Genomic DNA, 23,517 nt, shown 5'->3' on the forward strand with positions numbered 1-23,517 from the left:
AGTATGAATAACATATATCTTTTATGTGTCTGTAGGAGTGCAGTAATTTTGTTCAACTTACAGGTTCAATCTTCAGAGCATTTCTGTAGCTGCCAAATAGAGCCGCTTGAGTCTTTAAAAATGCACGAGCAACTCCATCACCTGTGGTTGTTGACACTTTCTTAAGTCTATTCTTTAGTGTTGACAACTGTATATTTGAATGAAAATAAGGAAGGAAAAAGAGATAATCAGTACACTGAAGAATCTGAAGTAAATCAAATATCAAGTACTACTGTGATTTGGGTTATGAAGTGTTCTTGAATCAAGCCCAAGATAAAAGTTTACTCTGGTAGCAAAATCTTAAATTGGGGCAGCTAATTACATTATTGTGCTTTTCCTCTTGCACTTGCCAAACAAGCCACTATATTATTGTGATCCAAAGAGAGCTGCAAAAAGTCTAGCCCAAATAAAAATCCACTTCTGCCATTTACCGTGACCTCATTTATATCCAATACTTGAGCTCCAAAATTGGTGGCATAGATGCAATATTGATTCATTTGATAATAAGCTAAGAAACCACTTACAATAATTAGTATTAATTAAGGGATATGTGCCTACATTCTATTCCTATTAGAAAAAAGTATGAAGTATAAGAACATACAGTTGTTTAACTTTGTCAGATGTTACACGGTTAGATAAGGACCAAGTCCCCACCTAATCTTTGCATGCTTTTCAGGTAATGTATTTAGAATCACTATTCTTTCTTCTTGCATTTATATTCCCAACATATTCACTCAGAGTTCTCACAGTCAGGGCCACAGTTTTGTACTGAAAATGGAAGTTAACCTAAAACAGTGATTATAGCAAGTGAAACAGATAAAAAGGTTTGTTTGGCAGAAAAAAAATCAATGTGTCAGTCCTTTGTTTCTCTTGAGAGAACTCTCAAAACCAATTTACAGTTACAAAGAACACTATTAAAATGAATGGAAGGAATCCAGTGGTGATTCATGTTAGTACAAATTATGAAAAGTCAAAAATTGAACTACTGACTACACAAGAGTCCTCTAATACAGCAGCAGTTTCACATTACGTTTATATAGGAATGACTGTTGCATCCAAGTAATTATGGGTGAATGCTGATGGTCGAGTGAGGCAACCAGCGCGTCTGACAAACTCTCTGCTTCTCAGGAAATACACTACTTCCAAAAAGGTACAAGTTAAAAAGAAAAACCCAGAATTGGAAAGCAAATCTCTCATTGGTTGAATCACACAGCAGTATTGGCATTGATTAAAAGCCAGTATCCATAATGAAGAATTTCTATTCACTGACTATTCAAAATACCTTGAGGGTTGGCAAGTCGAGTTTCTTCTATTCAGAATAAGAAAATCTATACTGCAAAGTTAAAAAAGATACCCATAAAGGGGAACATAGTAAGCAGACAGCTCATGTAGGAAATAGAATTTGATGTAGCTGATAGAGATGAAATTAGATGCACCATTTATGATGGTGCTGCAACACCAAAGAAAAATGTGCAAGATCAAATAATACTAACTGAAAACTGAAGAGCAATAAGGCTTTTAAAAGATGCAGCAGTGTCAAGTATTATACATCTTTTCTGTTATTAGGTTTGAAGTTGTAATGTAGTCTTGTTCAGTATTGAGGTAGGACATAATAGAGATATACTTGGTTTGTTAGGATAGATGATGATTGAAATGACAGCATTGGTGACAGAGAAAGAAAAGCAGAGGTACAGGATACTCTGATGGGAAAATTAACTGTCATGCAGTTGTGATAGAGAAGACAGAATTCAATTTAATAGGAGCTAACTCAAGCCATAGTTATCACACATTCTTGCTGAAAGACTGAACAGTAATGTAAAATAAGATGTATTGATATTAGCATTTATTTATCTACTACTAAAGATATATATATCAGTAACCCCAAAACTCCACCAAAAGTTTTGATGATTATATTATCAATATGATTACCACCTCTGGATCTATTTCAAGGCTGTCTTGGCCAGCCTCACATCTTCAACCCTCTGTAACTTCAGTTCATCAAAATACTGCTGCCTGCATCCTAACTCACACTAAGTCCTATTCATTCATCACCCCTGTGCTCTCTGACCTACAGTGGCACTCAGTCTGACAATACCTCAACTTTAGAATTCTCATCCTAGTGTTTAATCCTTCCGTGGTCCTAACCCCTCCCTGCCTCTAAAACCTCCTCCAGCCCTACAACTCTTCAAGATATCTGCACTCCTCCAGATCTGGCTTCTTGCACTTCCCCAATTTCCTTTGCCCCATCATTGGCGATAGTGCCTTCAGCTGCTTAGGTTCTGTTCTGAAATTCCCTCCCCAAACCTCTCTTTCTTTCTCTCGTTCTTTAAAACACTGTTTAAAGCATATCTCTTTGACAAAGCCTTTGGTCATCTGTTTAATATCTCATTATGTGGCCTGATTTATTTTATCAAATTTTATATTATAACACTCCAATGAAGCACTTTGGGCCATTTTACCACATTTAAAGGAACTATATAAATGCAAGTTGCTATTAATATAGTGATCTAGTGGTAGTACAACTAATGTTAAAACAAGTGGTATCATTAGGCTGCATTTGTCTTAAAAGCAATCAAAGCAGATGTTTGTACAGAACTTGGGTGTTGCTAAAAAGAAAGAGACATGCTGTTGAAGCTTTTTGTTTTGCATTCATCAGGACAGACACAAGAAATCAAAGTTCAAGGGGAGCAGCAAGATTGTGGATTGGTTGGCAAGTCGACTCTGATTGGTCGAGGCACTCCCAAGGAGAATGCACCAGGGAACTATTGTCCTCCATGCTTTGCTTAATTCAAAAAAGGTGCTGTAGGGAGAAGAAATTAGCTAAGGCAGATATGTAGAGGGGAATAGTTACACAAAGGGCTAGGAAGAAATGGAGCTGTAAGGTCAGTACAGTAATGACACATAGCTATAGGCCTGATTAATTGAAGGGTTGAGACCTGATTAATTTGAGACCTGATTAATTTGAGGTTGGGACTTTATTAGTTTAAAGGTTAAAGGCTTGATTAGTTTTAACACAGCCTTGATGAGCACTTTGTCATATAGTCAAGTGATAAACAGAATACATGTGTACCAGCACATGGGCACAGTTGTAAGAGTTATAAGTATGTGAAGTGAACAGCGATCGGTGAGCAGTCTCTCTCTGTATCCCCTGTATGCATACTTGCATGGAATAAACCTTTGTCTTGTTTGTACCTTTAGCCGTCTCTATGTTGAGTGCCTTTTGATACTCTACTATAGGCACAATGTTGGACATGTTTATGTTGCCTGCAGAGGACAGGTCCCTGCATATGAATATATGGAGCTTCTAGCAAGTATAAGTGAGCCACATTGCAAGCCCGACTGATAATCTTAAATTAAATAATTAAATTCAATAATTAAAATGTAGCTCACTTATGCTTGCTAGAAGCTACATATATTCATACGCTGGGACCTGTCCTCTTCAAGCAAAATACTGTGCCCAGACATTGCACCTTCTTTGAATAAACAAAAGCATGGGGGACAATAGCAACCTGATGAATTTGCCATGGCAACGTCGCAGCCAATAAGAGCCCACTTGCCAACCAATCAGCTCCATTTTTCTCATGCAGTATAAATTGTTGTTCTCTTTGAAATTTGGCACTCTTGCATCTGTCCTGATGAGTGCAAAACAAAAATACAAAATTGGCTGAAAAATAGGAAGCAGAGAATAATGGTCATTGGATATTTTTTGGGCTGAAAGAAGGTTTGTAGTGGAGTTGCCCAGGGGTCGGTATTAGGACCCTTGCTTTTCCTGCTATGTATTAATGACTTGTGAACTGCGAGGAAAATGGTGTGGAACTTCAAGAGGACAGAAACAAGCTGGTGGGGTGGGCAGATAGGTGGCAGATGAAGTTCAATGTGGAGGTGATGCATTTTGGTAGGAAGAATATGGACAGAAAATATAAAATAAGGAAAATAAGGGGTGAAATTTTGAAGGGGGTGCAGGAGCAGAAATACTATGTGTCTATGTGTAAACACTATTGAAGGTGGCAGGACAGGTGGAAAGAGCAGTTAATAAAGCATATAGTATCCTGGGCTTTATTAACAGGGGCATTGAGTACAGGAGCAGGGAGGTTATGCTGAGTTTATATAAGACACTCATTAGATCTCAGCTGGAACATTGTGTACAGTTCTGGGCACCATATTATAGGATGTGAACACATTGGAGAGAGTGCAGAAGAGATTTACAAGGATGGTTCCAGGGATGAGAAACTTCAGCTATGAGGATAGATTGGAGATGATGGGACTGTTCTCCTTGGAGAGAAGGCGGCTGACAGGAAGTTTGATAGAGATGTTCAAAGTCATGAGGGAGCTGGACTGAGTAGATGGGGAGAAGTTGTTCCCACTTGTAAAAGGATCAAGAACAAGAGGGCACAGATTTAAAGTGATTTGCAAAAGAAGCAAGTGTGACGAGAGAAAAAACCTTTTCACAGAACGAGTGGTTTGGGTCTGGAATGCACTGCCTGGTAGTGTGGGGGAGGCAGGTTCAATCGAGGCATTCAAGAAGACATTAGATAATTATTTGAATAGAAACAATGTACAAGGGTACGGGGAAAAGGCAGGGCAATGGCATTAGGTCATTATGCTTATTTGGAGATCCGGTGCACACATGGGCTGAATGGCATCATTCTGTGCCGTTAAGATTCTGAGATTCTGTGAAAAACTTTGATAGCATGTCTCTTTTTTCAGCAATACTCAAGGTCTTTACTACCAAGCGACTACAAGCATTTTCTCCTAAGAAGGGTCATGTTGCAATCAAGTAACGCTCAGATTTTCATGATTTCACTCCTCTTTTTTTTTCCTAATACTCTGGTTTCCTAAGATATTCACCCAGGACCAATGATATAAGCATAATATTATACAGCACAGAACTGCCCACACTTTGAAAGAGCTATTCATTTAACCTCTTCACCGTTCTTTCCTCACGCCCTTTTAATTTTTCTTTTTCAAAATTTACCATCTTCCTTTTAACAAGCCGTTATAGGTTCCGCTTTCACCACTGTTTCTGATAGGGCATTTCATATCCTAATAAGCCTCTGCATTTAAAAATAACTCGAGTTTTTCTTTCTTCTTTCATGATAATCTTAAATTTATACCCACTAGCTTCCAATTTATTGCCCTATCCACCTTATCAAGTCAAATGATAAAAAATTGGTGGGGTATGATAATATTAACAGAGACAATGCCAAACTCTTAGGGAAATTGTTAGAACATTACATGCAGTGTCCAATGAAAACTTCATCCAAGATATTGCCCGAATATGCAGATTCCTCCAACTTGACAGTGGCAATATTTTGGATGAACAATCGCCAGTATTGACATTGTTTTGAAAGGTATAACTTTAAGTGTCAGGAAATGTTGTTAAATCATCAAGAAGTATCAGCATCAATTTCTTTCCTTGTTGCCAAACCAAGACCAGCCTATACGATAGAGGACATCACAAAATCCATTTGTTAAAGACAGTTTTTCCTCAAATTACAGCAGCAGATTTCAGAAGCTGACCTCATCAACAATGCAGCAGATTTGCAACCCACTGTGCTGAAATATTACACATTTTCCTAATGATTCTTTTGGGCGATTTTCCCACACAGGAATGTAAGGAGCCATAGGAGAAGGAAAGTATATTGACAACCTGTAGTTTTTCCATTTGAAATATTTTGTATTGTCCATCTTAATCTGAAATATCTTCTGGAGAAGCTGCAGTGTCTTTCAGACCCTGAATGAAATTTCCAGCAATGCTTCATGAAGCAAATTTTTTACGAAAAGAAAACATTGTTTGGAGCTACGAATTATAGGAAAAGCATCATTTCAACAGAAGTAAATTTTTAAACCATGACTTTGCATAAATTACACATATTTGGAAAATATTAAGGGTGGACATAAAACCAAAGAAGACTGGAGTCTGGCACATATAGGGTAAAAAGGGACTGAGTACATTACCGCCCACACAGTGACATGAGAGAACACATCACCTGCACACCTGGGGGTCAGTCTAGTGTTGGACAGAGCTGTGTGCACAAACAAGCATGGAGACATCTCCGAGCTTGAACCCTTTACTATATACATGTACATAGTTCTTGTAGTTAATAAATACATACTGTTAACCTACTTAAGACTACAAAGACGTCATTAAAACCTACCCTACAACAACTCTTATAGGCTTCAGCACAATTCGTAAAACACAAAGTAAATCACACAAATCCAAGCAAGAGGCAGTCCTAAATAAGTCTGCAAATGAGAAAACTGATTCAATAAATTTGAAATCCATCTAATGTTTCTGACAGCATTCTGATTATATCTGTTGGTAATGAGATATGCTTAAGTCATATATTGTACCTAAAATGGAAAGTATTGTGAAATAGGAGGTTCGAAACTTCAAGTGATTGCAAATAGAATAAGTAAGATTATTATGAATCAGGAAAGGTTTCAAATGTGAGAGTATTTGAAAAATGACATTTCGCGAAAGCTGAGAGTGGCTTTCATATGGATCACAATTCAGGGCATTAAAGTCAGCAGGAAAAAAAACAGCTGAAAGATAAATTAAAACCATGTGAGAGACTGGTGGCATTTAATTTGCTTTACAGATGTAGTTCAATTGCTCGACAGACTGGAATAGGTCTAGATGAAGTCAGATAATGATACTTTAGCTCTAATAGATACACTACTAACTATAAAGTCTGCAGGAACTGTTATCTGCATGAATGGGAAAAGTCACTGTCAGTAACTTACACATCAGTAGTATTACAGAGTTAGTAACATGGGACAGGAGTCCCTCATGCCTGTTCTGCCATTTAATTAGGTTATGGCCGATCTTCTACCTCAACAGCATCTTCCCACTCTATCCCTGGATGTCTTTGGTACCTTGAAATCTTAGCAACCTCTGCTTCCAACATACTCAACGACTCAGCTTCCACAACCCTCTGGGGTAGAGAATTCCAAAGATTCACCATCTTCTGACTGGAGAAATTCCTCCTCATCTCGGTCCTAAATGGCCTAACCCTTATTCTGAGAGTGGATCCCCTGGTTCTAGACCCCTCCCCACCCAACCAGGGGAAATATCTTTCCTGCATCTACCTGGTCGAGCCCTGTAAGAATTTTGTATTCTTGAGGTCACCTCTCATTCTTCTAAACTGTGCAGAATACAGGCCGAGAGAAGCCTCAATCTCTCCTCATTGGAAAATCCCACGATCCCAGGGATTAGTCTGATGAACCTTTGTTGCACTCCTTCTATGGCAAGTATATGGTTCCTTAGGTAAGGAGAACAAAACTACACACTCCAGGTGTGGTCTCACCAAGACTCCATACCATTGCAGCAAGGCTTCCTTGCTCCTGTACTCAAATCCCCTTGTAATAAAGGACAACATACCATTTGCCTTCCTAATTGCTTGCTGCAGCTGCTTGTTAGCTTTCAGTGACTCATGAATAAGGACATCCAGTTCTTTTTGGACATCAGCACTACCCAATCTTCCCTATTTATGAAATGCTCTGCATTTCTGTTTTCCTACCAAAGTGGATATCTTCACATTTTTTCATATTCCATCTGTCATGTTTTTCCCACTCACTTAGCCTGTCTAAATCCCCTTGAAGCCTCTTTGCATCCTCCTCACAACCCACCTTCCCACCAAGTTTAGTGTTGCAGTGACACAAAATAGTTTTGGCTTGATGTGAAACATTTAGTGTAACTTGGCATCGAAGGTGTTTGAATCAAATGTAAGCAAGTAGTGAAATGTAGTTTCACCTTGTTATAGCAATATAACTATAGTTGGTTTGAAGCAATGCCTACAAATGTCCCCGTTAGTCAATGGCTGTTGGAGCCTTGTGCAGCAGGCAGAACTTGGACCTGCTGGCTCTGCCTTGCTCCAAGCAGACACTTAAACCCATTAACCTTACAAGGCTAGTCTATTACAGTACCTGTTTCAACCACCATAAGAACAAATTTGTGAACATTTTGAAATTAATTATGCACAGAGGGTAGAAGAAAGACATAAAACTATTAGCAAATAAAAATATTAAAGTACATTTGACGAGGAGCAAATTATCAAAAGAAGCATGCAATGCCCTAGAAATGAATATACTGATCAGGACTGAGTTTAGAATCAAGGTCATGCTGCAATCTGTCCATTGAGTAATATGTGATTATTCTACATGCAACATTTCCACTCCCCATAGCCATTGCATCTCACAAAAATGTCAAGTGGTGCTGAGCCTTGTGGCAGTACTTTCATCTCTCCTTCAAAACAGTGAAAGCATGAGTATGCCTGCAAACACCACATTGCCTGAGGCTAGATGCAATTTTCCTGCCGTGAGACTCCCATTCTTTGTCAATAGGACTGTGTATAACACAATGTAGTGAATGTGAAACAGTAAGAGATCACAATGCATTATGGCATAATGAAAAATCCGCAACATAAATAACACATTTCCTTTTGGCAACAGTGAATTTTCCTCCCACAAATTTAGGGCACTTTTACAGTAATCAATTTCAATTTCACTTTATTGTCCACACAGAAATTCATTTCGGGTACACTGCTCATTTGTTAAAAAAATTACATTAAAAAAAATGATAACAATGAAAGAAGGAAAATTACCCCATCGCAGAAACCTAAACTTTAATTAAAATATGTATCAAAAACTATTCCAATGCACTAAAATAATCAGTGAGTCTCAACCATGAGTGTATATTCTCATCCATATATCAAACTCCTGTTAAAAAAGTGTTTACAGAGAAAGGCACAAACAAGTTCAGGAACCACATGTCCTACATCTAAGGGATTGTAGTCTTTTTCCTGAACGCAACCAGCAGTACTGAGTCAAGGGATGACCCTCATATTTCATTACAGAAATTTTGTCAAAATTGTTCAAAAGAAGATTGAGTCAAGAAAGATCTGCTCATCAAAGATCCTTCCTCCTGGTTCAATAATCTCTGTACCCTTAAAGATTCTGCTTTCCTAAGACAACAGTACCAGATGAGACATCCAGAAAGGAAAGCACTCTCAACTACAGCCAAATAGAAGAGTTTCATGATGGTAGGATCAACTCGAAAGGATTTTAACTTTCTGAGGTAGTACAATTATGTATGTCCCTCGGCCACCACATCTGTACACCGTTCCCTCCAATACAACTTATCATCTAGTTTGGCAGCTGCATATGTGTACTTAGTAATTAATTCAATGTCCACACAACGAATCTTCACAGGAACAATATCATTAACTGTTTTTTTTTCTAAGGTCTATAACTAGTTCTTTTGTCTTGTTTTTGTTCAGCTGAAGAGATACTTCTCCACTGAGTTTCTATAGTTTCCTTCATTATCCCTTATGAGATCCACAAGTATTGAAATAATCCAAAAAAAAAGTAACTGAAAATGGAAACAAGACTGCAGGTGAAGTGCTACAATAGATGATGGGGCTCTGAATTTCAGGACCATAACAATGCAGGAAAATTGATGGAATTATGAACATCTTTAGGCAATGGCCATTGCTATACTGACAGATCAGAAAATGTATAATCATGGTTGCAGCCTGTTGTTAGCGTTTCATTATTGTAATCTTTACTTTCAGAATTTCAGGTTTAAGGATAGCTTAAATTGCCTAAACAATGAAAAGAATGTTCTGGAAGATAGATGCATTTATTACCAGATTATTAATTACTTAGATTTAGTCATATATTGACAGCTCCACTGTAACTTAATTTATCTTGGGTATTATTTCATCATGTGATTTACTAATCTCCATCACCGGTGTACTATGGTTGCAATGTGCACCATTTACAAGATGTACTGCTGCAACTAGCTAAGGCTTCTTCAATAACACCTCCAAAACTTGCAATCTCTGCCACCTAGAAGGGCAGAAAGCATATGGGGGTATCACCACTTGCAAGTTTCCCTCCTAGTCACCCACCATCCTGATTTGGAAATATACAGATGTTCCTTCATCATTGCTGGGTCAAAATCCCATACACTCTCCCTAACTGCACTGTGGAGTATGCTCACCACAAGGAGCTCACCACCACCTTCTCAAGGGCAATCAGCAATAGGCAAAATGCTGGCCTTGCCAGCAACACTCACATCCCATGAAAAAATATAAAATGAAAAAGGTGATCTAGAGGAATACAGCATTGTCTTACCGTTCCACATTATAAATGTCTACTTGAGTCATCAGCCATGGCAAATATCTGACCATTCCATTACAACCTTCAAGATACTACAGAACAATATTTGTCTTCCCTCCAAGTAAATTACATTTGTTAAATATAGTATTTCTAAACCAATGTTACAACACAATAGCAAAACAGTAATACTTTAATATACAATGCATTCTCTCTTGACTGCCACAATATTTTTCACCAATATCGTACAATTTACTTAACATTTACCCGAGGATGCTGAAGGAAATAAGTATGGAAATTGAGGAAACACTGACCATAGTCTTCCTATTTTCTTTAGATACAGGGGTGGTGCAGTAAACTGGAGAATTGCAAACATTACACCCTTCTTCAAAAAAGAATGTAAGATAAACCCAGCAACTACAGTTTAACCTTGGTGGTAAGAAATCTTTTAGAGAAGAAATTCTGGAACAAAATTAAGGGTCACTTGGATAAATGAGGATTAATTAGGAAAAGCCAGCATGGAACCATCTTCAGCCAGAAATGCTGAGTGGATGATCCATCTCGGCCTCCTCCTGAGGTCCTCTGCATCACAGATGCCAGTCTTTAGCCAATTCGATTCACTCCACGTGATATCAAGAAACGACTGAAGGCACTGAACATTCCAGCAATAGTACCGAACGCTTGTGCTCCAGAACTAGCCATGTTGCTAGCCAAGTTGTTTCAGTACAGCTACAACACAGGCATTTAACCAGCAATGTGGAAATTGCCCGGGTACATCCTGTACACAAAAAGCAGGACAAATCCAACCCGGCCAATTACTGCCTCATCAGTCTACTCTAGATCATCAGCAAAGTAATTGAAGGGGTCGTCGACAGTGCTATCAAACGACACTTACTCAGCAATAAGCTGCTCATTGATGCTTAGTTTGAGCTCTGCAGGGCCACTCAGCTCCTGAGCTCATTCCAACCTTGGTCCAAATATACACAAAAGAGTCTAAATCAAGAGGCGAAGTGAGAGTGACTGCTCTTGACAGCAAGACAGCATTTGCCTGAGTGCTGCATCAAGGAGCCCTAGCAAAACTGAAGTCAATTGCAATCATGGGAAAACTCACCACTGGTTGGAGTCATACCTCACACAAAGGAAGATGGTTGTGGTTGTTAAAGATCAATCATCTCAGTCCCAGGGCATCACTGCAGGAGTTCCTCAGGGTAGTGTCCTAGGCCCAACCATCTTCAGTTGCTTCATCAATGACCTTCCCTCCATCACAAGGTCAGAAGTGGGGATGTTCGCTGATGATTGCACAATGTTCAGAATCATTTGCAACTCCTCAGATACTGAAGCAGTCCATGTCCACAGGCAGCAAGACCTGGACAACATTCAGGCATGGACTAATAAGTGGCAAGTAACATTTGTGCCACACAAATGTCAAGCAAGGACCATCTCCAACAAGAGAGAATCTAACCATCGCCCCTCGGATGTTCAATGGCATTACAATCACTGAATCCCCCTGTATCAACATCCTGGGGGTTACCATTGACCAGAAACTGAACTGGACTAGCCATATAAATGCAGAGGGTAACTCACCTCCAAAGCCTTTCCACCATCTACAAGGCACAAGTCAGGAGTGTGATGGGATACTCTTCACTTACCTGGATGAGCGCAGCTCCCACAACACTCAAGACGCTCAACACCATCCAGGACAAAGCAGCCCACTGGATTGGCACCCATCCACCAACTTAAACACTCACTCCTTCTACCACCAATGCACAGTGGCAGAAGTGTGTACCATCTACAAGATGCACTGCAGCAACTCACCAAGGCTCTTTTGACAGAACCTTCCAAACCTCTACACCTTGAAGGACGAGGGCAGATGTAGAACACCTCCACCTGCAAGTTTCCCTGCAAGCCACACACCATCCTCACTTGGAACTATATCTCTGTTACTTCACTGTTGCTGGGTCAAAATCCTGGAACATCCTTCCTAACAACACTTTGGGCGTATCAACATCAGATGGACCGCAGCAGTTCAAGGCAGCAGCTCACCACCACCTTCTCAAGGGCAATTAGGGATGGGCAAGAAATGCTGGCCTAGCCAATGACACCCACATCCCGTGAACGAATAAATATTTAAAAATTGTAACTAACTTGATTGAGTTTTTTGATGAGGTCACAGAAGTTTGATGAGGGTAATGTGATTGATGTGGTGTACATGGACTTCCAAAAGGGGCTTGATAAAATGCCACATAATAGACTCGCCAGCAAAGCTGAAGCAAATAGAATGAAAGGAAAAATAGCAGCATGGATACAAAGATGGCTGCGTAACAGGAAGCAGAGGGTGATGATACATGTTTGGATTTTCTGGACTGGAAGAAGGTACACAGTGCAGTTCCCCTGGGGTCAGTACTGGGGCCACTGTTCCTCTTGACCTGGATTAATGCCTTGGGTGTGCAGGGCACAATTTTAAAATTTGCAGATGACACAAAACTTGGGAGTATTGTGAACTGTGAGGAGGATAGTGAATGACTTCAAGAGGACATAGGCTGGTGATATGGATGGATGCATGTCAGATGAAATTTAATGCGGAGAGGATCAACTGATCCCTTTTGGTCAGGAGAATGAGGCGAGGCAATATAAAACAAAGGGCAATATTCTAAATAGGGTGCAAGAACAGAGGAGCTTGGGGGTAAAGGGGCACAAATTGTTCAATGTGGCAGGGCAGGTTGAGAAAGTGCTTAAAAAAGGCAAATAGGATCCTGGGATTTACAAGCAGAGACATAAAAGTACTAAAAAAGAAAGTTATGATGAACTTTTGTAAAACACCGGTTCAGCCTCAACTTGAGTATTGAACTTGTGTCCAATTCTGAGCAATGCACTTTAAGAAAGATGTTAAGGCTTTAGCGAGGGTGCAGTAAAGATTTAACTTGAATAGTTCCCGGGATGAGGGATTTCAGTTCCCTGGATAGATTGGTGAAGGTGGGACTGTTCTCCTTGGAGGACAGTTGATAGAGGTATTCAAAATCATGAGGGGTCAAGACAGAGTGGATAGGGAAAAACTGTTCCTATTGGTGGAAGGATCAAGAACCCAAGGACACTGATTTAAGGTGACTGGCAAAAAAAAGAAGGGCAACATGATTGTAAACATTTTTACACAATGAATGGTTAAGATTTGGAACGCACTGTCCAAGTGTAGTGGAGGCAGATACAATCAGGGCCTTCAATAGGAAATTGGAAATGCACAAAAAAATTACAGGGCAATGGGGGAAGGGAGGGGCTGTGGGACCAGCTTATAGAGAGGTGGCAAGGACACAATGGGCCAAATGGCCTTCCTCTGTGCAGTAACTATTCTGTAATTCTATTCTATTTTAATTCCAGAAATCTTTTAAGTTAAAAAACTAGATCCATTCTGCTGTTTCTAAACCTTGGTTCCATAGTGGTGATGGTTTTCTGGATCCAAAAAAATTGCTACTGCAAAAATGGTGCTTCTTATCCATCTGGCATATAGGTTCAGCTCCAAAAAGACTACACCTACCACCTGTGTATTAGCTTATTCATCACTTAACCTTGCCTAGCCCTTGTATTTAGCGGTGGGGCTGTTTAATTACCTCTAATGCACAAAGCTGCACTTCAGGTGAACATGTTCTGAACAGCCTCATTACCATTTGTACAAAGAAAGTATTCATTGCAAGTAACTGAGTAAATATCAATGGTACTCTCTTCAAATGCGCTTATTTTCCATCATAAAAGAGTACATAACAGTTATATCCAATTCACTGTTCAAGCTTTGTTTCTTATAATCAGGGATGTGATTATGATTTTTCTTCCAAAATGCTCTCCCTTTACTTTCCTTCTCTGCTAAATGTGGTGACTGACACTACGGTACAGTTCCACAGTTCTGCAGCACTCAAGCCACAAGAAAGTAGCTGTTGACAGGCAGTACTTTGGGGGGCGCAGGGGAGATTTTTTTTCCGCCATTCATTTACAGGATGTGGGCATTGCTAGCTAGGCCAGTATTTATTGCCCATCCCTAATTGCCCTCGAGAAGGTGGTGGTGAGCTGCCTTCTTGAATCGCTGCAGTCCATGTGGTGTAGGTACACCCACAGGACTGGTAGAGAGGGAGTTACAAGATTTTGACCCAGTGACAGTGAAGGAACGGTGATATATTTCCAAATCAGGATGGTGAGTGGTTTGGAGGGGAACTTCCAAGTGGTGGTGCTCCCATGTGTCTGCTGCCCTTGTCCTTCCAGATGGCAGCGGTCATGGGTTTACTGCCACTGTGTGTCGGTGGTGGAGGGAATGAATGTTTCTGGCGGTGTGGCAATCAAACTGGCTGCTTTGTCCTGGAAGGTGTCAAGCTTCTTGAGTGTTGCAGCACTCATCCAGGCAAGTGGAGAATATTCCATCACACTCCTGACTTGTAGATGGTGGACAGGCTTTGGGGAGTCGGGGGCGGGCTACTCACCGCAAGATTCCTAGCTTCTGACTTGCTCTTGTAGCCACAGTATTTAAATGGTTAGTCCAGTTCAGTTTCTGGTCAATGGTAACCCCCAGGATGTTGACAATGGGTGGTTCAGTGATGGTAATGACATTGACTGTCAAGGGGCAATGGTTAGATCTTCTCTTGTTGGAGATGGCCATTGTCTGGCACTTGTATGGTGCAAATATTACTTGCCACTTGTCAGCCCATTGTCCAGGTCTTGCTAAATTTGCACATCAGTATCTGAGGAGTTGTGAATGGTGCTGAACATTGTGCAATCATCAGCAAACACCCGCGATTCTGACCTTATGATGGAAGGAAGGTCATTGATGAAGCAGCTGAAGATGTTGGAGCCGAGGAGATGAGAATCAGCATCATCCTATCCTCACCTCACACAAATATGATTATACCAAGTGGTGCAAAAACTAGGCTTTAAGGATATAAACATTAAAAGCCAATCACTTACAGCACAGCACGCTAAAAACATTTACTGTGCTGAGTTGCCCCAAACTGGTGATGCAGCCTGTGACCCATGGGGGTGCAAAGGAACAAAAACCCAAAGTATTGAAGATGGTGAAAATCTGGCACAAAAGCCAAAATGCTGAAAACACTTAGCAGGTCAGACATCATTGATGGAGTGATCAAATAAGGTAATGAGTTAAGTATGCATGCTCTTTATTAGAACTGGCAGTTCTGAAGAAGTATTTGCACACTGAATATTAACTTCTTTGTTCTTGCTACAGATGCTGCCTGACCTACAGAATGTTTTTGCATTATTTTCTATAGCTGTAAGAGCAGGGAGTTCCTCCACAGTCAGTGCTCCCACTCCCCCTTTTTTTAAATTTGTTTTGGGGATATGGACAACACTGTTAAGAAAACATTTATTGCCCATTCCTAATCACTTAAGAACATTAAAGAAAATAAAATAGTATGGGATTGGAATCACATGTAGGCTAGAAAGGGAGGGGTGGCAGGTTCCCTTTCATGAAGGGCATTAATGAATCAGTTAGGTTTTTAAACAACAAAAACAGCAGCTTATGTGATAACTTCTATTGTGCTAACTTATAAATTGTTACCAATGAATATGCATTGCTGCAAAAGGATTGCCTTAGCTGTGCTTGCTCTTGAATCAAGGACAGAAATGGCAATATTTTGCACATTAGGATGGACATTATTGCCTATATGAGTTCCTGACTTAAGCAGAGAGTTAGACTGCAGTATTATTACCAGAGTGGTTATGTACTGAGTTGTTATGAGGAACTCAATTGAGTTGAGAGGATGCTCTTTTCAATTGCATCGATAATGAACTTGGAAAGTCGAGACAGTGTGTCATTTGTACCTGGGCTTGACATAATGTGGTTTTCTTAATAAGTCATTTGTCTGTGTCATTCATTCGTGCATGCATTACAGGTTAATCACTGAAGAGCCTATTTATTTTAATTCAAATATAGTTTAATTTTGGCACAAGTTAAGTCTGATATTTTCTCTCTTCCCTTCCCAAGTTGCCCCATTGCTTACATCACAGTACTAAAGGTTAATTCCAGAATCAACTGGGGACAGCGGAATTGCAGACCATCCCCAAGGCAAACCAGTGACATATCAGGTATACTGTGCATTTATCTTTTGGTCTTCTAGTCAATCAAAATCCTTGCCTATAAATTTCCATTCTCTATAATAGTATAGAAATTTGCATTTCCCATCTGTTTAGTGTAATTTACATGCTAGTGATAATATTTTTTCAGTCTTGTGTCTGAAGTCTGACAGTTTCAAGTGTCATTTTTAAACCCTTTGACTGGATGAATACAGGATCCAAATTATTACATTCTGACTTTTGGATTTGATAATCATTTTTTTAAAAAAAAAGTTGTTCTTGGGATGCTGACAACAATGATAATAAAACATTTATTGCACATTCCTGGTCACGTGAGGGCAATAAAAGATAGTATAGGAATGGAGTCATATGTAGATTAGACAGGGTAGAGGTGACAGATTCCCTTCCTTGAAACTAGTTAGGTTTATAACAACAAAACAGCAGCTTTTGTGGTCATTTTCGTGATAATATTATTGAATTCAATTTCTCAATTTGCCACAATAGGATTTAAACTCACGACATCTATGTTATGTAGCCCAGTACCTAGTTCTAGGCTGCCCCATACCCTACCAATACAGCCTTGTAATTGGACAAAAATGACCAATCAGATCCAAGAGAAGAATTTCTCTCATAATAGCTCTCCACATCTCGCCACTACTGAACGACAAATATCAATTGGCTCTCTTTTGTTCTTCAATATATTTTGCTCCCTGATTTACATCACGATCTAGATGAACAATGCCACAAAAGATCAGCCAACATAAATTTGTTTCCAAAATGTATAATATAAGGTGGATTTCCAAAATACTCTGCTACATCTTGGTCAAACAGCTACATACTGAATACACTGGGTGTGTGAAGCATTGAACCCAGGCACACTGGACCTACACCACATGGACTGCAGCGGTTTAAGGGCAACTAGGGATGGGCAATAAACGCTGGCCCAGCAAGCAAAGCCCACATCCCATGAATGAATTAAAAAATAATATTTGTATCCAAATTTCAGTCAGAAACTCTATGCAAAGGGACAAATGAGATATGGCTTGGGACACTAGAATTCTACATTTGGCGCACAGAGGCATTTATCTCAAGTTAAGTATATTTATCTGAAGTTGAACGCATTACAGTTTGTTTATCTGTTGAGGATACAAAAGTGTGAATTTGAAGTATTGCCTACTGATAGTTTCTACATTTTAGCATAAAATACACTGAATCCTCATTACTTTATATATTTAATTACAATTGTGCTAACTCTTTTTGATTGTAATTGTAATAAATGGTATAAACAAAAGATGCTGCTAAAGCTGTTGTCAGTGCCCTTGGGCTTAATCAGCAGCAATGTTCATATGCTGAGGTATGTCTGCTGAATGCATTAATGAAAATGCAAACTGACTGAAGTGTAGTATATGAGGACGTTGTATTTGACATCTGTGCAGGATATGAGTATGGCATCAAACTTCCTTTATTCAGTTTTAATAAGTCCCATAGGATTACTGTTTCAAAGAGACCATCACTTGTATAATGCTGAACCAAAGCAGATAATTCAAGGGCACCCCCTATGACAGCTATCTTTTAAAAGACACTCCGGAATAAATATGTGCACAAGTGAGTGGTGTTGTGCAAATCGGCAGTTCCTGGATAATCAGTTCCATGCTGTTTTGAAATTGTCAGAACCCAAGAAAGTAATCATTTAAAAATCAAGTAGATTTAATGTCACTGTCTAGACCTGTAACAATACGTTGCAGCATCTGCATGAAATATTAGATATTTCTGCTTTCAAATTCGTATTCGGTTCCTAGTAGCATGAATGTATCTTTCTATCTTTTTTGGAGTGCATTTATTAAAAGGGTGTGTAAGCTATTACTATTAGGATAAGTGACCCAAATAAAATAAACAAGATTGATTTGCAAAGTTACACACATACTGCAATTGATTAATATTTTGTAAAAGCAAACTGAAATATTTTGTCTACAGACAATATTAACAGTACACTAAATCGATCATAATTAAAATCTGGAAAAGTTTTAATTTAGGTGTACTAAAGATTCTGAGATGAGCACGACAGCCATTTTTAGAAAACATTTTTAGCCTGCATTCTGTGGTGCCTAAGTTAACATTATTGTAATAAAGATCCTCCAATGCCAGGAGTACATTTGATACTGCAATATTAATCTAAAACTACAAAATAACCACAAAACTATTTTCAATAAACCTAAAAGTAACTTCACTTATCCTGTCTTTCCTTTTCCCAATATTCTGTATCCCATTTTTATTATTTTAACTTAGCTTGCTCTCATTTTATCTATTCTAAACCGTTAAAGCATTTTTAGCATGTTCTTATTCCTCTTGACTCACATTATCCTTTCTGAATTTGGGAGAAACTTCCTTAAAAATTGGCTGAATACTTGAAAAATGAGACTTTTGATCCAGCTATCAAAAAAAGTCAAGCCTGAGCAGTTTGTATCATCTTTGCTGCATTAAAAAATCATCAAAAGCTCTGACAGTTGAGTAAACACATCACTAGGCTCCAGGGCATTTTTTTTTTTAGTCAAATGAGTTAATGTAATTCAGCAAATTAAAAGTTACTTAAATATTATGAAACGTTAGAATGAAGGTTTTCACAAATCCATCCTCAGGTCTAACAGGTATCAGTCTAGAACCAGTGGGAGAATTCTCACCTGAGAGTCAAAAAATCCACTGCAGATATTTGAACTCATAATCCGACTGGACATTCTGCACTGTCAGAAGTACCACTTTGAGATGACATGTTAAATTGAGGACCTGTAATGCTCTCTCAGGTGGATGCAAAAGATCAAGTGAGGCTGTTTGAAGAGCAAGGGAGTTCTCACTGTGTCTTGGCCACATTCACCCCTCAGCCACTATCAGCAAAATTGATTATTTGGTCATTTATCTCATCTCATTGTCGTATGTGGGTTCTTGTTATGTACAAAATGGTTACTATGTTTCCCTACAAAGTTCCAGTTACATATTAAAGTAATTTTTGTTATAGATATGGTTCTTCCCTTTTCAACATCCTTGTTAGACCTTACAGGATAACAATACAAGCCCTCTCTATTTTTCTTTATTTAAAAAAAAATCCATCAACATATATGATCTGCACATAGCAAGGTACCAAAAAGACATGGCTAAAATTCTACTGGTGTGTTGTGGGTCCAGCTGCCGGGACCAAATACGGATCCCAAACCCGTGCAGGCAAACGGCTGGACAAAAAAAGGGGATATCACCAGCAGCGGCCAATTAAGAAGCCACTGCCATGACTGCCAACCCATTCAGGGCAGGACACCCCTCTCTGAGCTGCCAGCCCAATCAGAGGACTAGCAGCTCTGCAGAGCCACCAATAGAGGTGGCTGTTGCTGAGGTTGCAGGGAGAAGCAGAGGGCGCCTCCATATTGAGGCACAACGAGGGACTGTCGAGGATTTTTTTTTTTTTAATGTGCCAGGGCCAGGCAGGTAGTCTCAGTGATCGGAAGGATGGACCCTCCAAAGGCGGTGTCAGAGCATAGAGCAGACATTGCACGGGGGAGTCCCTCAGTGTGCCATCAAGTTAAAGGAAGACACCCTGGGAGACTGTGTGAATGTACCAAGCAGTCTCCCCAAGCAGCGGTAGGGCTGTTCTAAGAGGGCCGTTAATAGGTAAGTTAATTACATTAATTGGTCGCCTGCCTGCGGTTGGTAGGCGGCTGAGCTGCTGCCTTACCCACCTCCTGAAATAACTTGTGGCAGCAGGAATAAGTCAGGCTTCCCTCCTGAAGCCTTCCACCGTCAACTTACCAGTCCTCCGGCCTCCTGGCTCGCATTTAGAGGGCTAGTAAAATCTTGGCCATGGTCTCACTGGAATGAAATTCTCGACCAATGTAGTATTTTCTTAAACCTCCTTATTTTAATTTGATTTTCCATTGCAACTTGCTTACTGATATCATTTCACAAAGAGCGATATTTATTCTTCACTAATTGACGGCTAAAAGCAGCCAATTTGGAAAATTATTCACTGCAATTTTGGACCCCTTGTCATGACTGCAAAAAAATAAATAAATAACTATTAAATCTCCCACTATTACCAGTCTTCTATTCTACCTCTCTCTCATTCCCCAGTTAGCTCCTTGCTCCATGGCGTCAGGATGTTGTCCTGGACCACCTCCTCTGGATCGCTACCATTCATCATCTAATGCTTGTCCAATAGGAACATGGGTCTTAGAAGAAGGTCATCTGGCCTTTCCATTCTAGTGGCACAGAGGCCTGTTGTCCCAACAAATACCATTTTCCTCTTCTATCTTTTACATTATTCCTATGTTTTTAACTGTCTAGCTGTGCCTCCTGAGTCACCACATTTTGAAGAGTGCAATCCAGGAACTCCTCATTCCTCTTTGAAGCTGAGAAGTCTCGCAGGTCTCCATGGTGGGCCCCACAAGTCAGAAGGATTTTGTGTAGTCCCATCTTCCTGTGTCCAATACAGTGTCCATCTAAACTTCCACAATCACTACAGTCTCGCTGAAATCAAACTCATGCTTCTTCATTTCACGTTAAGTATAATGTAATGACAAAAGTGTTAGGGACTTGAGATAGTTTTAAGTAATTTATAATTGTATTTGCATATCAATGCCTTGTTCTGTCCCCAATTCTATTGTGTTTTGATCTTAAGTTTGAAGCTTCCAAATCAATATCAAACTGCAGTAAAGACAACAGTCACACCAGCTAAGTGTCAACCGCCTTAGCCAATATCAGAACAGCTGCAGAACCTTAGGACGAAGTAGGTTCATCATTAATGCAGGGCCCATCAACACCAGAAGACATGGGTATTTTCACCCCTTGGCTAGTGGTACTTTTCATACAGTTGTTTGACCAACAAACATCCACCCTCTTTGAGCAATAGGTTCTTCAGATCTTGGGGATGGAATCAGAGATGGGGAAAATGTAATAGTTTCTTCTCTTCCTTCTCAATCTGCTGTACCCCCTTTTATCTGTTAGCAAACTACATCACGAAGCTCTTTTATTGAAAATGACAAATTGAAAGCTAAAAGTGGAGCTCCTCCTTGTTTCTCCTCCAGATAAGCCAAGAAAGAAGAACCTCCAAATGCAAACCTAGATATACAATACTTGATTTCTTCACCCAAGTCATTAAAATATAAGGTGAGAGGCTGAGGTCCCAGGATAGATCCCCAAGGACCACATCTCATCCTGTCAAATCGAGTACATTCCCTTTATCGCTACACTCTCCGTCTCCCTCCTTCTAGCTAATTGCCAACCCATTTGAAGGTTACTTCCAATTCCGTAGATTAATGATCTTTTGCACAAAATCTTAACAAATCCTCATCTGGAGACCCATGTAAACAACACTATAGACACTCCCCTACCTTCCAAGTTAGCAGTCGCCTCAAAAAATTCAACTGGATTAAGTCAGTCATGACCTACCTTTCAAAAATCAATGCTGACTCTCTTTAAATCAGCTGAGAGTTGTTCAAGTGCTCAGTCACTCTGTCACTGATGATAGATTCCACTAACTTACACACAACTGATGTTAAACTGACAGGCCTGACAGTTTCCTGGTTTCTCCCACCCCTTTCTTAAATGTAATTAGAAATAAAACAAAGCATAGATATATGAATATGCCATATCCCAATGCTACAAGTTATACTTTCGTCATTTTATTTTCTTATGATGACAAGCCACATTTATTCATGAAAATAATACAAAGGAGCTATATTATGGAGTAGGGTATCTGTCATGATCCTATAATATGCAAAAGATAAGGCTGAAGCATTTGCTACAATCTTCAGCCAGGAGTTCCGAGTGGATGATCCATCTCAGCCTCCTCTGGAGGTCCACAGCATCACAGATGCCAGTCTTCGGTCAATCCAATTCACTCCACCTGATATCAAGAAATGGCTGAAGGCACTGGATAGTGAAATGGCTACGGGACCTGACAATATACCAGCAATAGTACTGAACACTTGTGCTCCAGAACTTCCCACGCCTCTAGCCAAGCTGTTCCAGTACAACTACAGCACTGGCATCTACCCGGCTACATGGAAAATTGCCCAGTTATGTCCTGTACACAAAAAGCAAAAAAAATCCAACCCAGCCAATTACCGCCCCATCAGTCTACTCTCGATCATAAGTAATGGAAGGCGTCATCAACAGTGCAATCAAGCAGCATTTACTTAGTAATAACTTGCTCATTGACGCCCAGTTTGGGTTCTGCCAGGGCCACTCAACTCCTGACCTCATTACAGTCTTGGTTCAGACATGGACAAAGAGCTGAACTCCAGAGGTGAGGTGAGAGTGTCTACCCTTGACATAAAGGCTGCATTTGACCAAGTGTGGCTCCTAGCAAAACTGGAGTCAATGGGAATCAGGGGAAAAATCACCACTGGTTGGAGTCATACCTAGCACAGAGGAAGATGGTTGTGGTTGCTGGAGGTCAGTCATCTCAGCTCCAGGACGTCACTGCAGGAGTTCCTCAGGGTAGTGTCCTCGACCCAACCATCTCCAGCTGCTTCATCAATGACCTTCCTTCCATCATAAAGTCAGAAGTGGGGATTTTCACTGATGATTGCACAATGTTCAGCACCATTCGCGACTCCTTAGATACTGAAGCAGTCCATGTCCAAATGCAGCAAGACCTGGCGAATATCCAGGCTTGGCATGTCAAGTGGCAAGTAAAATTCACACTACACAAGTGCCAGGCAATGACCTCTCCAACAAGAGAGAATCTAACCATTGCCCCTCGATGTTTAATGGCATTACAATCACTGAATCCCTCTGTATCAACATCCTGGGAGTTACCATTGACCAGAAACTGAACTGGACTAGCCATATAAATACTGTGGTTACAAGAGCGGTCAGAGGCTAAGAATCCTGCGGCGGGTAACTCCCCACCTGACTTCCCAAAGCCTGTCCAATATCTATAAGGCACAAGCCAGGAGTGTGATGGAATACTCCCAACTTGCCTGGATGAGTTCAGCTCCCACAACATTCAAGAAGCTTGAAGTCATCCAGGGCAAAGCAGCCCACTTGATTAGCACCACATCCACAAACATTCACTCCCTCCACCACCAACGCCCAGTAGCAGCAGTGTGTACCACCAACAAGGTGCATGCAGGTATTCACCAAGGCTCCTTACACATCATCTTCCGAACTCATGAGAACTACCTTCTAGTAGGGCAAGGGAAGCAGACACATGGGAACATGACCACCTGGAAGTTCCCCTCCAAACCACTCACCATCCTGACTTGGAAATATATCGCTGTTCCTTCACTGGCGCTGGGTCAA

The 23,517-nt window shown here is 40.2% G+C and overlaps 1 protein-coding gene across 12 annotated transcripts in view; it reads right to left on the minus strand.

Annotated features, from left to right (window-relative positions):
• The window catches only part of LOC144685412 (DENN domain-containing protein 1A-like), a 604,549-nt gene that overhangs the window by 169,806 nt on the left and 411,226 nt on the right, over positions 1 to 23,517 (minus strand). For all 12 annotated transcript variants that reach the window (XM_078549861.1, XM_078549856.1, XM_078549859.1 and 9 more), the window contains one exon: positions 62 to 187. In XM_078549861.1, coding sequence (XP_078405987.1) covers positions 62 to 187 — 126 coding nt within the window. The remainder of the gene's footprint in view (positions 1 to 61; positions 188 to 23,517) is intronic.

Source organism: Cetorhinus maximus, chromosome 10, assembly GCF_964194155.1.
Source record: "Cetorhinus maximus chromosome 10, sCetMax3.hap1.1, whole genome shotgun sequence".
In the NCBI taxonomy this organism is placed as follows: Eukaryota; Metazoa; Chordata; class Chondrichthyes; order Lamniformes; family Cetorhinidae; genus Cetorhinus; species Cetorhinus maximus.